The sequence below is a fragment of the Paracoccidioides brasiliensis genome (assembly GCF_000150735.1).
Source record: "Paracoccidioides brasiliensis Pb18 unplaced genomic scaffold supercont2.3, whole genome shotgun sequence".
NCBI classification, from domain to species: domain Eukaryota; kingdom Fungi; phylum Ascomycota; class Eurotiomycetes; order Onygenales; family Ajellomycetaceae; genus Paracoccidioides; species Paracoccidioides brasiliensis.
In genome coordinates this window covers 2,205,243-2,222,334 of record NW_011371360.1, presented here as the reverse complement: position 1 = coordinate 2,222,334, position 17,092 = coordinate 2,205,243, and the positions used below count along the sequence as shown (strand labels likewise).

At 45.3% G+C, this 17,092-nt stretch overlaps 6 protein-coding genes across 6 annotated transcripts; 3 read left to right on the top strand and 3 right to left on the bottom strand.

Moving 5' to 3' along the window:
- Positions 1-676: 676 nt before the first annotated feature.
- Positions 677-2,887, bottom strand: PADG_03053 (mRNA-binding ribosome synthesis protein NOP7; the record flags this gene model as incomplete). The annotated part of the gene is made up of 3 exons (XM_010760401.1): positions 677-2,646; positions 2,708-2,806; positions 2,866-2,887. 3 exons carry the CDS (start codon positions 2,885-2,887, stop codon positions 677-679), a joined length of 2,091 nt encoding a protein of 696 aa, XP_010758703.1.
- A 311-nt stretch (positions 2,888-3,198) lies between these two features.
- PADG_03052 (GPI-anchor transamidase subunit GAB1) lies at positions 3,199-4,735 on the top strand (the record flags this gene model as incomplete). Its single annotated transcript, XM_010759946.1, has 5 exons — positions 3,199-3,340; positions 3,404-3,468; positions 3,532-3,734; positions 3,812-4,434; positions 4,497-4,735. The coding sequence occupies 5 exons, from the start codon at positions 3,199-3,201 to the stop codon at positions 4,733-4,735; spliced, it is 1,272 nt and encodes a 423-aa protein (XP_010758248.1).
- Positions 4,736-4,779: 44 nt separating this feature from the next.
- PADG_03051 (uncharacterized protein) lies at positions 4,780-5,731 on the bottom strand (the record flags this gene model as incomplete). The annotated part of the gene is made up of 2 exons (XM_010759945.1): positions 4,780-5,555; positions 5,644-5,731. 2 exons carry the CDS (start codon positions 5,729-5,731, stop codon positions 4,780-4,782), a joined length of 864 nt encoding a protein of 287 aa, XP_010758247.1.
- Positions 5,732-6,150: 419 nt separating this feature from the next.
- PADG_03050 (uncharacterized protein) lies at positions 6,151-6,819 on the top strand (the record flags this gene model as incomplete). The annotated part of the gene is made up of 5 exons (XM_010759944.1): positions 6,151-6,228; positions 6,320-6,377; positions 6,471-6,553; positions 6,649-6,661; positions 6,725-6,819. 5 exons carry the CDS (start codon positions 6,151-6,153, stop codon positions 6,817-6,819), a joined length of 327 nt encoding a protein of 108 aa, XP_010758246.1.
- A 561-nt stretch (positions 6,820-7,380) lies between these two features.
- On the bottom strand, positions 7,381-8,022 carry PADG_03049 (uncharacterized protein; the record flags this gene model as incomplete). The annotated part of the gene is made up of 3 exons (XM_010760400.1): positions 7,381-7,703; positions 7,835-7,905; positions 7,982-8,022. The coding sequence occupies 3 exons, from the start codon at positions 8,020-8,022 to the stop codon at positions 7,381-7,383; spliced, it is 435 nt and encodes a 144-aa protein (XP_010758702.1).
- A 4,505-nt stretch (positions 8,023-12,527) lies between these two features.
- PADG_03048 (uncharacterized protein) lies at positions 12,528-13,700 on the top strand (the record flags this gene model as incomplete). Its single annotated transcript, XM_010760399.1, has 1 exon — positions 12,528-13,700. The coding sequence occupies one exon, from the start codon at positions 12,528-12,530 to the stop codon at positions 13,698-13,700; it is 1,173 nt and encodes a 390-aa protein (XP_010758701.1).
- Between the last annotated feature and the right edge of the window lie 3,392 nt (positions 13,701-17,092).

Here is a 17,092-nt window from a genome sequence, read left to right as displayed (position 1 = left end):
AACCACAGAACAGAGAGTCCTGCGGGAGTATGGACGTCGAGGATAAAAGAGGAAAACACTCCCCCATATTTCCCACTCAAACAAAAGCACTGCTTAAATTGTTATTATATCCTGATACATCTAGGGTGAAGGGTCAAATTTTGCGACTAGAGCAGCTCGCTGTCACGAATTTTCCAAATGTATTTGAATACGAACGAGGGGGAAACTTCTGCAAGCTTCATCAGACAGCAACACGAAATGTGGAGAGTCGTTATATATTGTCTTCGCAATTCCTAACATGAATATTGGATCGATAAACATGGACAAGACTGATATGACGTCGGCTTAAACTTCGAGAACATTTCCGAAAACAAATGATCACGTGAAATTTCGGCATGCCGTCTTGGCAGATGTCGCCAGAATAACCCGCATATAAATCCCGAAGCCCTACTGTTGAGAGAGTATATTCACACGAAGAATGGAATTCATGAAATATTTTGAAACACGGTTTATTAGTTAATAATAAAAAATTCCGTATAATCTATAAAAGCAAAACAAAACTCCAGGCAACAAAAACTCCTAGAACAAACAAAAGAGGTCCTTCGATCTCCATACAAAAAAAGGCCTGCTCTGGGCGGTCTGATATTACCAGTTTTCGTATATAAGGGAAAAAAAATTGCTTAAGAGTACTTTTGTTTTACTGCTTTAGGCCTTTCTCAATTTTTCTTCGCTTCTGCCTCAGCTTCTCCGCCTCTGCGTCCTGCTTCTTGTTGGAGTAAATCACTTTATCAAGCAACTTGCGCTTCTTACGACTCAGCATCATCTTTTTGCGTTCAAGTTCCTCCTCTTCCTTCTTCTTCTGAGCTGCCCGCTTTTTAGCAAAGGGACCTTGTTGCTTTTTACCGTTAACTGCTCCATTCTTTGTTTCGCAGGAAGCCGAGAAGGGAAGCCCAGCGGCCTCAGCCTCTAGTTCCTTCTGATGTTGTGTCCGAGCCTTTTCCTCTTCATCCTCCGATTCGGAATCTATCTCTTCATCCTGGTCGAACCCATGGAATTCCTCTACACCTTCATTGTCGTCCCCGCTCTCATCACTGTCGTCATTTCCCATCGCAATATCCATACCGCCGTCAATCGAACCGTCGTCATGTCCCTCTTCATTACCAGAGTCATATGCAAGGTTAGCAAGCAACTTCTTACCTTCCTTCGACTGGGTAGTCTCTTCTTCGCTCTCCTTCCCTTCACTGTCCTCATGCTCTTCTTCAGCTGCCCGTTCTGCTTCACCTTCCTCCTCCTGATCAGCAAGCGAGGCTCTAGGATCGTAGGTACCCTTGGAAGGTTTAACCCAGGGACTCAGGTGTGGCGGCAAAGTGGATCCAGGAGCATAGAGATCAGGCTGCAGAAGCTTTCCTTCGTTGATGCAATCCCAGACCCATTGAGGCTGGATATATGTCCGGCCAGGAATCCTGGTGCCAGGCCTTACCCGCGGAGCGGTTTCGGTTCCCTCTTTGGGGTTCTTTGGCATGGGAGGAAGCGCAGACTCAGGGAGCGGAGGGCGGTCGACTATTTGATGAGTTATACGAGTGTCTAGCTCATCATGTGTAAAAGCCCCATCGCCAAGAACGCCATCCCATCCAACTCGTTTACAGCCAAAGGCACGCAGCAGGAACTCAAGGGGTGCCCGAGGAGCCTCTCGAGAGATGTAGAATGTGAACGGTGCAAATAACGAACCGGCCTCATGCCCACTGATTTGTGGTTGTGGCAGAGTATCGGCCTCAGGTGCAATTGGCTCAAAAGTATCGATTGCATCAGTATTATCTTCCCTATCTTCAGTCCGCAAATCTGTTGGTTCTGCATCGAGTTCAGGTTTTTTGAGTATGTTATCGACTTTAGCTTGAATATCGTTAGACGTAGGTTTTTCTTTCTCAGCGTTCTCATTTATGTGCTGTGAGCCTTCGATTGATTTTTGTGTCTCTCCAACTTTACGGCCTTCCAAAGTAAAGGCTGCCAACTCAGCACCACGTTCATCGCTCGACTTGTCAAACCTTGGTGGATAAACTAAACCAATCGAGGTGTACAGTCGGAAGTTGACGAAACCAAGCAGTGTCGTATAAAACTCCACAAAAGTGCCCATGATTCGATAATCCACGTCTCCTGTAACCCTCTGAACAAATCGATAAGGCACAAGCCACATTATATCCTGGCCTTGAATCGTAGCCTGATAATAGATGCCTTTGATCGAGAGGAAGGATTTTCGGAGAGAATTAGTCGCAATCAAGTAATGCTGGAACTCGTGACACAGCCGTCGACAGAGAGCAATGGTTTTAGGTGGTACAGTCTTCGTTGAAGGCAGGTTGGCAAACAAGAATAAAAGCGACAAAGCATCATCCAAATCCCGAAGCGCATCTATGAATGTGGGATACCGTTCTTTGATAATATGGTCAAGTGATATATTGGGCGCATTGTTCTTCTCGAGCCTTGCAGCATCTCCAACTTCTCCACGGCCAAGAGACCTAGCTATCTTCTTCGCAAGCGACTTCTGTTCGCGGAACTTCTTAAGTAGGGGTTCATGAAGTAGGTACTGGATATCTCTCGTGTAGTAAAAAGTGGTGCTCGGGGTCGCAGATTTCGAGGCTTTCTTCTTGTTTCGAGGTTCACGGGGATAGATACCTAAACGTAAATCATATTAGTGATTGCAATTATTCACATCGCAGAAAAGCAAATCCCTTACCCTTAAAAATACATAGTCTGCGAAAATCGGGGAGGGAAATCTGCAGCTTGCGTACCGCCTGTGTTCTGGTGATGAAATTTTTCGCCTGACCAGAGGTCCCTGGAATTCGGTTAGCAACCAACGCTCAATCGTAACATCGATAGTGGTGAGCATCATACCCTTCTTTTTTATTTGCCCCATATTTGGAACGGGAAAAGCCTCGAACTTTAGTAAAATTTTGCTGATTCAGGCGTTGTATCAGTTGTTGAAAATTGATGTTGTGCGGGAATCGGAGAAAAGCTCGCTGTGGCCCGTGCGCGACAATCGAGCGGCTAAATCGCTGCGGCTGCGAGATAATAATACGTGGAAAGAGTCCACCAGGTTGGACAGTAAACCATTTAACATGTACGGAGTAGATTCCAACCCAATTCACAGCTTGTTCACTCCACATTCAAAGCCTGAGGTTTACTATTTGATATCAGAATGAACTCATTTAACGATCCTTGTTTATGATGCCAGTCGACAGAAGAAAACTCTGCGTATTCGGCGGAGCAATTGCTCTCCGTATCCTCCTATTTACGCTATTCCCCACCCTCCCAGACCTCCTAACAGGCAGAGTGGAGGTTTCTACTCCAGCCAGCAGCTTTAAAAGACGTATGTAAAAATATAACCTTAAGAGAATGTGAGCCACTGCTGACGTCCAATGCGGCTTGGAAGTCCAAGAAGGAGTCTTCCTCTATACCCGCAATGTGTCCCCATATGATGGCGGCGTTTATCACCAGGTACATATACCATCTTTACAACGGACCTAATATTACAATGTATTTAATGCGTTCCTGCGCAAGGCCCCGATCCTCCTGCCGATATTTTCTCTCCTCCCCCAATCCAGCAGTCACCCACTCCTTACCGGGCTGGTATACATTCTCGTGGATCTTTTGAACGCAGCGGCGTTGGTCACCATATCAAACTCTGCTGAGTCTGTGGTGTCTCGCCTTTACACTTCCCCACGGAAAGATATAAGATGGGATGGTGTGTCTATTGCTGCAGGGTATGCTTGCGATTGTGGACTTGTGGACTTGTTACGAATATAATAAGTATAAAGAGCGAACACTAACATCTTCACAGCTACCTGTTTAACCCCTTCACAATTGCGACATGTCTTGGAAGATCGCCCAATGCATTCACTAATTCCGCAATCCTGTATGCGATTTCCAACGCGGTTATGCGCAACACTTTCAGCTCAGCGTTTGCGCTGGCATTCGCTTCGTACCTGTCGCTCTATCCTGCCCTCCTATTCCCGCCCCTCGTTCTGCTCTGCTACGACCGCATTGTAAAAGGAGGCAGGTTGACTGGCAGCGCTCTTATCTACGCTCTAAAATACTTCTTCATATTTGTCGCAAGTGTCTTTGTACTCCTGTACATGTCTTTCATAATCACTGGTAACTCATTGGAGTTCATATCAGCGACCTATGGAGTGCAGCTGCTGGTGCCCGATCTGACTCCCAACGCCGGTCTATGGTGGTACTTCTTCGTTGAGATATTTGACCCATTTCGACAGTTTTTCCTAGGAGTTTTCTGGCTACATCTGGCAACGTACGTTGGAGCATTTAGCGTGCGCATGAGGACCCAGCCACTGTTTGTGCTCACCTCACTCCTTGGGATATTCGCTATCTTTAAACCATACCCGAGTATTTCTGACGTGTCCATCTATTTTGCGCTTCTTCCCTTATATCGACATATTTTCCCATGTAATGTTGCCTACCCCACCGCCCCTTCTCTCCTAGAGTATATACCACTAACATACTCCCAGTAATGCGTTACACATTTTTTGCTGTGGCGGCTCTTCTCTATGCCACTCTTCTCGGCCCTGTCTTCCACCACTTATGGATATACGCTGGTTCGGGGAACGCCAACTTCTTCTATGCGATAACCCTGGTGTGGAGTCTAGGACTTTCAATCCTTGTCGCAGATTCGATATTCGCTGTCCTCCGTGATGAGTGGGAAAAGGAGAGACCAGAAATGAAAGGGAAATATACCAAGCAGATCTGATATGTTGGCAAACCTTTCCCCAATAGCAATTGGAGCGGCTTCCATCACAAGACAATATCCATATTATTTGTGTCCTTCTTTATCGTCTGCATACCCCCAAGATCCTTAGAGAAAATCATATAGTCGTATTCCCGAGTATTCCCATTACGCAGCTTCATAGGTTTTGGTGAAAATTCGTCCCTCCCGTATCCTAATCGTTCATAGAACCTAATTGCTGCTTTATTCGCCTTGAAAAGTGTCAACATGGCCTTCTGTACCCCTATTTTCCTTCCGATCTCCTCATAGAAGCCAAATAGAATCTTTCCAAGTCCCTTGTGCTGTAGCTCGGGCGCGAGATGGATCTCGTAGCAGTAGATGACCTCAAATCCATCCTCGTATGTTACCATAAACGCCAAGAAGCCTCCAACCGCTCGCCCGCCTGTCACAGGGCTGCCAGTGTTCTTACTTGAATTTTGGTCTTGGCCTTGTCCGGTGGTAGTACGAACCAACAGCATATACCGCAAATCTAGTAGCTTCATTTCGTTCTTCTTCTTTTTAGGAGACCAGCCCCCGGCTGAATTCTTGTACATTTCCGAGCTTGTAAGCTTCACCAGCAGAAAGCACGATTCAAGGTCTTCTAGAGAAATAGAACTAGACGAGTACATTTCAATTGAATAGGTATCATATGTTCCTAGATCTGTGGGGGTAGTTGTAAGGCGGGGGACAGATATCGAGAAGTCGTGTATCCTCGGAGGAACATAGCGATTGATGAATTCGTCAAAGGGAAGCTCGTTCACGCTTTCCACTAATCGTCGTTGAATATGCTGTGGCTTTTCTTCCTCTAGACAGATGGGTTGTGTTAGACATAATTAATAGAGGTATGGGATAGAAGCTCGGTAGCTAGTGCATCACTATCACGACATAAATACTTGACGCACGTTTTCTTGGTTCTGGTTTCTTTTCCATACTGTTTTCACCCGCAAAATCGTTTCCGGCCTCTTTTATATGCTGCTCCATTCTACGACTCCTCAACATTCTTTCATTCCGTTCATTTCTCCTTGTCAAGGTAGTTGTTAGTTTCTTGATTCTGCTGCCCCGGACGCTTCGCAGAAGAGACAAGCCCATAATCAACCATTCACCACACGCAAATAATTTCAGTGTATCATAATAAGATATAAACATATAAGCATTGTCAATCTTTCCTTCCCACTCATGTTGTGAAGTTCGATGCCGCGAAAGTGTCGCATACATTTGATTGCTGACGCGCTTATTGCGCTAAATTCAGGTTCAAGATATTCACCGCCTTCATTTTGCCTCTCCTCAGAGTTTTGCAAACTTGCAACGGAAACGGAAATTGTTTTGAACTGCCAGCTCAGGGTATAGTTATTGAAGCTGAACGGCGGGCATGGGATCCGCAATCGCAGCAATATCCATCTATGCGCTGGTCAGCTCGCCTGTTTTTAGCAGCCGCATCGCCGCGAAAGCCTAGAACACCAGCTCTGAGTCTTGAGCATGTGAGTTGATATATTTATTAACTCTATATCCATGTATGCATGGAAATGGCCAAAGATATGCTAATTTAAAGCCTATTGCCAAAACATATAGTTTATTCAGCGACAGCGAGCTCTTAGTCTCTGGCGTGAGATAGTACGAGCTTTTAATAGTATGCTTCTTTTCACGGATTTCCTCATTCCTTGGTGACCAGGACACTGCTGCGGACCCTAACCACTGAGGGTTTTCCTATATCCGTAATTAGAGATTCCGCAATCTAGCACAAGAGATGAAATGCGCTCGTTCGCCCGCCATGAATTTGAGCGGCACAAAGATGTGACGGATTTGGTAAGAAGTTTCGTTCTAACAATGCTCTTCTTTCGGCGCAATTGAGACTAATAAGCCATAAATCCGGGATTTTTGGTTTTTCAGACTCATATTAGGTTCTTGATCTCGGTATGGAAATGTAAAACCTTTTCTACTTTCCCTAGTACTACTTTTTTTCTCTCCATATTTCAGCTGGAACGTATACAATGACTGATGGTGGATCTTTCCAGACCGGGAAAACGGAATTCGAAGCCGTGAGGCGATATATCGATGAAATGACGGTGTGATGCCAGCTTTCACATACGGTGCATGTGTCTAGCTTTACTTGGTTTCTATGGCTGGGCTTCTATGAAGTGAACAATTATCAAGAAATTTTCCCTGTTGTTCACTGAGCTATTCACTGCTGAATTGTGTCTATATAAAAAAAATAGGGAGTTAAATGTGTATATATCTGTCGAATTTTAAGAGAGGATATTTGCAAACCGGAATTAAAAAATAGCAGTGCTATATAACAATAGGGTAGCAAGCAAAAGCAGAGAGGTATTCCCATTCAAACACCATATCCGTAAATGAGACAATAGATACAGAAGATAACCTACAAAGAAACCCCCAGCTTTGGAAATCCACCAAAATCCATGGATAAATATTTAGAACATAGATGAGAGTATACAATCAGGACGCGACGGCTCTAAAACCAATGGCTCTCAGAGCCATTACTCACCAGGAACTGGATGTTTCTACTCATGAACGAAGCGCTCCCTATACGAAATAACTGCAACGATCCCCAGGCCTAGATAAACAGCCAAACATCTCACTGGGGAACCATCTACCCCGATTCCCTTGCCCAATTAACCCTTCTTCTCCGCCTCCTTCGCCGCCGCCTCAATAGCAGCATGCCTCTGCCTCCAATCCTTATCCTCCTTGTCTCTGATCTCCAATTCTCTCAGCCAAGAATCGCGCTTCTGCTGATTCGACTTCTCCTGAAGAGCCTTCTCAAACTCCTTCCGTTGCCTCCGTTCGTTGCCGTAGTATATACCGCCAGCAACGATGGCGAAGAGAGTAAAGGCGTGGCCGTAAATCCGGGCGCGGAACATGCGATTGAGCTCAATCGAGTCACCAGCTTTCATGGACTTGTAGGCGCGCCAGAGGGCGTAGCTGGTTGCGGCGTAGCCTGGTTGATTTATTAAAATTGAGATGGAGCGTGTGGATTTGTTTAGTGAAGAGGAAGGTGGGGTGGAAGACGGCAACAATTGCAGTGCAGAAGCAAGAGTGTAAGCTTTCATATATATGCTATTTCATTACCTATTGGGATAAGAGGCTCCTCTTTAATGCGGCGGGTAAATTTCTGCCATTTTGTTTCCTGGAAGAATTCTCTGAGGAATACAATATTGGTTAGTAGGAGAGTGGGACCGGGTGTGGCAGGCAGAATGAGGGGGTCGGTGGACATACGGATGAGAGTCAAAAGACGACGGGAGAGATGTGTTGCTCATGGTGGATTGTTGTGGGAACACCAATTGGCATAGAGGGATATATTAGATTGGGTGTCGGTTAACCCTTGTCTGGGATCGGCGAGTGGGATGGAGATGGTGATGGGAATAATAAGCGGAGTTTTCGAGAGGACGATCAAAATGTAACTTTAGGCGTACGAGCTCAACTCCAGGAGCCTATGTAGGACTTGAGGCTTTTGATAAGGTCAGGACATTGGTGAGCGGTTTAGGTGTGATATATTCTCCGCAAGATTCTGTCTTATTTATTATAGATGATTATTTTTGTAGTGGAGCCAGTTGAAAAAATGTTTTGCCCGCGGTTGGACTTTCAAGTTGGATGACGTCGAACCTTTGTTGCGCTGACTAACGCAGCCAGTATAACTAGTTAACTAACGTATTTCCCAAGCGAGCGCAAACACCAACTCAAAATATCTTTTAATTTAACTACCCTTCCACTTCAACGTGTAATTAGCCACCAATTCGCAATAAAAATGCTTCAGATTCTCTAGAAAGAGAGGGAAGACTTGAACTCGCGATAAAAGTCTTTAAAACTGAAGAAATTGCTTCAATTTGTGAAGCTGCTCACTTATTTAATGTCTCTTATTCTACTTTAATCTATTGACTAAATGGCTGGCAATCAAGGATGAATTTACATGCAAATTCACACAAATTATCTTCTGCTGAAGAAGATAAGCTAGTTGAATGAGTGCTGGACCAGGCTAAACAAGGATTTCCCCCACAGCCAGCATTGATTAAGAATACAGCTAATTATCTTCTTACTATACAGAATTCAAACACTTCCACCACCCCCCCTCTCTGAATTGGCAAGAACTGAGTGTCAAATCTAGTGGCACACTGTCCAGTGCTTCAAAGCTGCTATTCCAGGTGCTATAATCAGAACAGACTAAGTATGAAGATCAGTGGATTATATGTGATTGGTTTAAGACCTTGAGAGATACAATTGCTGAGCATGGAATTCTGTCAGAAGATATATACAACTTTGATGAGACTGGATTTGCTATGGGAGTTTATGTCACTACTAAGATTATTACTAGTAGTGAGTGCTACAGCAGAGCAAAAGCTTTGATCAAATTATCAAGGCCTGTGAATATGGAATGGTCAGTGTCACTATTTATGAAGAAGCAATATCAGGATATATTCAACATGAATGAGATACAGAAGCAAAAATGCAAGAGATCTAGACATCAAATTCAACAAGAAGTAGAAGGTTTAACTAGTGAAGAAGTTTAAAGTCTTCAAGCTTCATTTGCACCATCTGCAGAGTCTGTAGCACCTGTTGAACAGCCAGTTATTCAATCCCATGAGTCCTCACTATCTGCACCTGCTCCATGCTGATGAGCTCCACAATGCTGCAGCAATTGTAATAATCTCAGGCATACAAGATTAAGATGTTCTCAACCGCATGTAATTTAATTTAATTTAATTGAGTGTTGTAGTGTTGAGATAATTTGAATTAAAATCTAATGAGTTGAGCTCTGGTGGTTTTGGTGTTGCGCTCGCTTGGGTGTTGTGCTCACTTGGGAAATACGTTAGTTAACTAGTTACCTGGTTAAGTATTTGAATCTTGTGTATTCTTTAATGCTTTATATATCAATTTTCTTATGAAATTGAGCTACATTGATTTTTAAGAGTGTCTGATTCTGTATATAAACAGTCTGATATCCGTGAATCCTGAAGAATCTGTGATTGCAGGCAGATTACACAGTAGTTTTGTATCTAGCAATCTGACCCACTTTTATCCGTGTCTGATACAAGCGCTTCCTTTCAGTTTGTACCGAGAACGGAGTATTCCTAAAAAAAATGAACAAAGAGGAATTGGGTGCACGGAAAAGACAAACCAAATATTCAAATATAATTTCTCATTTATAAAGCCAGTTGGTTCCCATTGTTCGGGCAATACGAACCCAATGGTAAAAACGAGGTAGCACTCTGCCTATTCCATTTTCCGGTTTTCATAATTCATCGTTTATCTCAAAACGCCATACACAGCAACATATGAGTAGACAGTTCAGCGGCTTGGGTTAGATAAAAATTGACTGATAGCGGACTACAATGAATCGTACCACTGACACCAACCATGAGGTGATTGGCAATTCCTCCAAGCAAATGAATGGCGTTGCGCCTGTCAATATCCCATCACATCGATAGTGGTTTGTACATTTACCCTTCTCCTTATGACCTGGGAAATTGGCAACTCTTCCAGAAGGGACCTGCTCTCGAGATAGATGTCTCCTGCCTATCAATTGGGCAAGAAGATAGGGGTCACTGGTGGATGTCTGGATTTCTTCGGATCAACCGTGGAACTGCTGCTGAATTGACAAGTTGCCTATTGACCGTACGAACATTCTGGGACGCACAGTATCATCAGAACCCGATATATTACCCTGCCTTTGATCAATCTCGTTTGACTGAATCGTGATTTTGTCGATTCTTTAAGTAGCCTCAAATATCTTCAGAAGAGAAATGGCGTGAAGCGGTAATGCATATTTTACAGTCATTATCAATATAGTTGTGCAAAATTAGTTACTTTCCCAAGGCCCATCTCAGTTGGTGCGCTGTAAAAACAATGCAATGAAAAAGGTTTTATAAACTGTGCAAGAAGTCGTCAGAGCACTATCGCATCGGCTACTAGGCCTCACAGGATTCGATAACCCCTTGTGCCCAATCCAACAACCGTAGTCCAGGTCCCTCGAGGCTAGCAGATACGTCCACCCATAAGCAAATCCGGCAGTATGAGCCAAGTTTCCTTTGTGCTGGTCATAAGGCCAACTGACCCAACTGCCAGGGAACGAACGGACCCTCTAGCGATAGCAGCTCAGATCATTGTTCTAGAGCCTGGACAACTCTCAAGCCTCCGAGGCTTCGTATGAGTCGTTGAAATGGGAGAATATCTGGCTACTGTGATTGATCTATAAAGGACGGGGCGACTGTTTAGTTAGGGTTAACTAACATTAACGTAATCCATCACCTAGTCGATCTGATCACCTAGTCGATCGGCCTTTCACCACTCAAAGTATTTCAGATTAAATTAAGCAACAATTATATACAGAAAGTAGTAAATTATATTAAGAATTATTTCCTGCAAACTGAGAGCATGTATGAGCAGTATGTGCAATAGTCTCACATACACTACACTGTGGTGCTGTGTGTTTTCATGGTTGAGAGTCAGCAGCTTCAATCACCCCTCCTTCCCATTCATTGACTCTTTGTATGTGATTCAAGCCTTCTTCAACCCTCAAAGCACTCTCTTGAGCTACATATGTACTGTCTCTTTCTCACTTTCTCTTTTGTTTGGCATTTTGAGCTCTTAACTCTCTGTTTTCAGCTACTAGAATAGCAGCACTATGCATTATCATTTGACATTCTTTGATCAGTTGACTTAGAGCACAATTGATTGAACTAAGTGAGCTCTGTATAGTGCTTGATATATTCTTTAACTTTCTCAGTCTGCTACTTCAATTGATGTACATTATGTGATGTGACTGTCACTCATAAAGCCTGAAAGCTGTGAGAGATCTGTAAGAGAGTGAGAATATATATCATAATATTAAGCTGTGAGAGAATTTGCTCAGAATCATACAAAATCAGCTCAAAAGCTTTAAAACTGCTTTTGATATTGCTCTCAGTCAGAGTCTGCATCTGAGTTGCAGAATAGAGACTTAGAAACTTCTTTTTGTCAATATGATTAATCTCAAATCACATCTGATTTTTCATCTGCTGCTGTTTGTACACAGTTTTCAGAGATGAGAAGCAGTCAACATTTAATGACTAAAAAAGATGAGAGAAATAAGCTGATATGTAGAGGACAATGATCTGATTCTCAGTGCAAAATTGATCAAATTCAGCTGAGATATGACTTCAATGTCAGTCTAAAATCAATAGTCAATATCTACTTTTTATATGAGATAGAGTCTTTTTGTCAAACATTTCTTTCAGTCAGTAAAAGCTCAGCTGATCAGTGATTCAGTCATTCTCACTGACTTCAATTACTCAGTTGTGTAATAGTTCTTCTGTCTCATATTAGCAAAATTAATGCATCTTTTTTTTAAGAATAATCATTGTATGCAAGACTTAGTCAGTTATTGTTAGGCTCAGCGTCCGACCGAGCCCGACCGAAGGCCGGTGCCCGGTTAGACTCGACGTCGGATTAAGCTCGGCGCCCGATTAGGCCTAATCCATATCACGTGACCACACGACCATGCAGGTGGTTATAATCCACGCAGGCCCCCAGCACCCCCTTTCATCCCATCAAGCTTAGTATTTCGTTATATAGCAGTTAGCAACGCAGAGAGTCTTTCTTCTTATGCAGCTCGCATTCGCTCCCTAACACAATACTAAGCTTCCCTTCTACCTTCTCACTCAGGTTTCAGCAGAAAACTTGAGTGCCTCAGTTGAATTAGAACCTGCTAGTTCAGAGCCTGACAACGCGTCAGATCAACTGCTAAGACAACAGCACTGTTGAAGACAACGGCTCAATCCAACATCAGATGGCCACCACAGGCTCCCAACCCCCTGGAAGGGGCCGAAAGGACTGGCGATACCTCCTAACAAGACCAACTGACCAACCACGCGTCTCAATTGAGGAATTCAGAGAGGCAATCCACTCGGACAGCGACCGTGTTTATAATGAGTTGGCGGCGATCTTCGATGGCATCTTTGACGATGAAAAAACATTAAGGGATACAATCACACGTCTGAGGATGGAACGGAACAACGCCACTGACCAGGCCGCTGTCAAGCAAAGCCAGATTGATGAGCTAATTGCTGAACGCGATGAACTTAGCCACACCCTGGTCCGCATGACAGTCAGCAACCAAGCAGCAAGTCGAGGTGTCACCCCCTCTGAGACTACCCGGAGGTCTGTCAAGATTGATGACCCAAAACACCTCACTGACGGCAAGGAGCCAAAATTTGAACACTGGCTCTCCCGGATGAAGAACAAGCTCCGGGAGAACGCTGACCACTACCCTACTGAACGCATGAGGATTGCATACATCGAAAACCGGACTGATGGGGACGCGGCACGTCACATTGCGCCCCGTATGGAAGAGGACCACCCCGAGCGATATCAGACTGCAGAAGAGATATTTGAGCACCTCAAGTCAATATATGAGGATGCTAACAAGCTGCAAAATGCCAAGAGTGATTATCGCAAGCTGATTATGCGCAATGGGGACAATTATCATGAATTTGTCACAAAATTCTTACACCTGGCAGGTGAGGCCAAGATTGCCAGGGGGGACTACAAGACAGACTTCAATGACAAGCTGTCCTTTGACCTCCAGAAGATGGTAGCAGTAGCCAATGCGACCACTGATACATATGCTGAGTTTCAGAAAATCTGTGCGCAGGCAGCTCACACCCTCCAGACAATCAATGCCACCCAGAAATCAAAGAGCTCGCGGGGAAATGGGCCTAATACCTTCAAGCAGAACACCCTGCGGACCGCCAACAGTCAAACACCCCCCAGCATCTCTACAACAAAATCCCCTACTGTGAAGGAGGCCTTGAGCTCTCGTCCGGATATTCAGTGCTACTACTGTAAGGAAAAAGGCCACATTGCCAGGAACTGCCCTGCAAAGCAGAAGTCCCAGCAGGTGATTGCTGAGCTCACAGGGAATGATGCCCCTGAGCCTTCAGCAGATTCGGGAAAAGAGTGAGCCTGAGAGAAGACTCCACCTCAGGTAGTTCAATAGTCTGTGAGAGGTTTGAGATGAAGGACTTGATTGGGGGGAAAAGCTTTAATGTACCAATCAAATTAGCCTACAATGGAATTGCTACTTCTACAAATTCTCTTGCTGATACTGGAGCAAATGGAGCGAATTTTATTGATACCCGATATGCCATAGAATTGGCAAGATTCTTTGATAGGAAGTTTCAAGAACTCCCATTCAAATGCCGCATGAAGGGATACAATGGCGCCCCCGGCGGGGTGATAGACCGCACATTGACCCTAAACCTCTGGGTGGATGGCCGGAGATTTCAGAATGTCCCTCTGCTGGTAACAGACCTAGGCCAGCACCCTGTCATCCTGGGACGGAAGTGGTTGGCAGCACAGGATATATGGCTTGATGTTAAAAACCAACGCCTGGTTTGGCCGAGTGAACGGTCTATCCCTGAACAGGTGGCGGAGCCGATGTTGAAGATAGTACCCTGGTCAGTACTGAAGCGCCCAGACCCCAAGCCTGAGCATCAGGCGGATGTGGAACGAAGAGAGATCAAGCTGGATGAGGAGATCAGACAGGAGCATCAGGCTCAGCTCCGCAGATTGAAAGGGACCAGCTCAGTCGTGATGCCTGAGACGAGGCAGGGGCTGACCTGGGAGGAGACAGCACCACAGATGATGGATATGAACTTCATTGGGGCTGCTTCCTTCCATGGTTATATGAAGAACAAGAAGTCAACAGTCTTCATAACCAGTCTGTATGAAATTGATAAACAGCTTGAGGAGAAGCGGGGTTTAGTGGGAGCTGAGGATGAGTCTGATGAGGAGCTGATCAGCAACTTACCAGAATGGTTGAAAGGCCGGGAGGACTGCTTCTCAAAGAAAGCATCAGATGAACTGCCCCCCCTACGGAAGAATGTTGATTTTAAAATAGAGCTCCAGCCTGATGTTGACCTCACCCAGGGCATTGGACATGCGCCTCTATATAAGATGAATCTAGAGGAACTAGAGGCAGTGAAGACCTACCTTGAAGCCAACCTAGCAAAGGGTTTCATCACCCCAAGTTCAGCCCCCTACGCCTCCCCAATCCTGATTGCCCGTAGTGGGAAGAAGCTACGATTCTGTGTTGACTTTCGCAAGCTGAATGCTATAACCAAACGAGATCAGTATCCCTTGCCCCTGATAGATGAGCTGATGGACCGACTCAATGGGGCGAAATACTTTACAAAGTTGGACATTCGGCAGGGGTTCCATCGCATCCGAATGGACCCTGAGTCTGAGGACCTGACCACCTTTAGAACCCGCTACGGGACCTATAAATATCGGGTGGTCCCCTTTGGCCTTACAAACGCCCCTGCCTGCTTTCAACGGTTTGTTAACAGTATCTTCTTTGACTACCTGGACAAGTTTATGACAGCATTCATGGATGATCTTCTAATCTATAGCAAGAATCTGGAGGAGCACAAGCAGCAGGTAAACTCAGTGCTAGACCGACTAAAGACAGCGGGTTTGCAAGCCAGCATCCAGAAATGTGAGTTTGCAGTCCAGAGGACAAAATACCTAGGGTTCATCATCAGTACAGAAGGGATTGAGGCAGACCCAGAGAAGACAGCTGCCATTGTGAGATGGCAGGCCCCCACCACAGTCAAAGGAGTCCAGTCATTCCTAGGATTTGGCAATTTCTACCGACGATTCATAAGGAACTACAGCCGAATCGCAAAGCCACTGTACCAATTGACAAAGAAGACTACCCCATTTGTGTGGACATCAGAATGCAAATCAGCCTTTGAAAAACTGAAGAGGCAGCTGGTGGAGGCTCCAACACTGCGTTACTATGACCCTGAGCGGGAGACTCGTATTGAGACTGACGCCTCTGACGGAGTAGTGGCTGGGGTACTAAGTCAAAGATTTGAAAATGACCTTTGGCACCCAGTAGCCTTCTATTCAAAGACAATGAATGGTGCAGAGCTTAATTATGAAGTTCATGATAAGGAAATGCTGGCAGTAGTCCGGGCCTTACAAGAATGGCGGGCAGAGCTTGAGGGACTACAACGGGAGGAACGATTCAAGATCCTCACTGATCATCGTGCACTGGAATACTTCATGACTACCAAGAAGCTGAATGCACGTCAAGCCCGCTGGGCAGAGTTCCTCTCCCGTTTCTACTTTGAGATCAAGTATCGACCAGGCAAGGCCAACCTGCTAGCAGACGCACTGAGCAGGCCTGAGCAGGTTAGAAGGCAACAGGACGGCCGTATGCAGATCCTCCTAGGACCAGAGACCCTCGACCCCCAGATCACTCCCTCTACAGACATTGCTAGCATCAACTCCTCAGAGAAAGAGAGCATTGCTGAATGCATAGTGTCTCTAAACAAGACAGCCACCTCAATTGAGCCCCTGCGGCAGCAGGCAGATGATGAGAATAGTCCCTATACAATGGAGGACAATGTGCTACGGTACAATGGAAGACTAGTGGTGCCTGTTCAGGAAAAGGAAACCCTGATAGCCAAGCTACTGCAGGAAATTCATGATCAAGCTTCAACAGCACACCCTGGAGGACGAAAGACCCTGGCCCTGGTGCAATCACGCTATTGGTGGGCCACCTGGCGGACAGACGTCCTACGCTATATTCGGAACTGCCATGTGTGCCGGATCAGTAAAATTCCAAGAGATAAGACTCCTGGTTTGCTAAAGCCATTACCAATACCAGAACGGGCATGGCAGCATATTGCAATGGACTTCATGGACGTGCCGAAAAGCAAAACAGGTTATGATGCCATTTTGGTCATAGTATGCCGGCTAAGCAAGAAGACAATCTCCATTCCAACCACCCGGGGAGTTACAGCCCAGGAGCTGGCCCGACTATTCATTCGATTCTACTATTCATACAATGGGGCGCCTGACTCAATTGTCTCTGACCGAGGCCCCCAGTTCATATCAAGCTTTTGGGATGAGTTTACACAGATCCTGGGCATAAAACTGAAACTCTCAACGGCGCATCATGCACAAACTGATGGACAGACAGAAGTGGTGAATCAATACATTGCCACCCGTCTTCGCCCCTATGTCAGTTACTACCAAGACGACTGGGATGAGTGGCTGCCCATTATAGACCATGCCTCCGCAGCTACCCCAAACGCTTCCACAGGGATCTCCCCCTTCCTCGCAGCAAATGGATATGAACCCCGAATGTCATTTGACTGGCAACCACTGGCGGAGAAATTGGACATGAATGAGAAAAGAAATCGAGAAGCAGCAAGGAGCTTCATTCACCGAATGAGAGAGATCTGGAACCAGGCGAGTAAAGGCATAAAGACAGCACAGGAACAGATGAAGAGGCAGACTGACAAGCACCATCGAGAGCCTGACTTTGCAGTAGGAGATTTT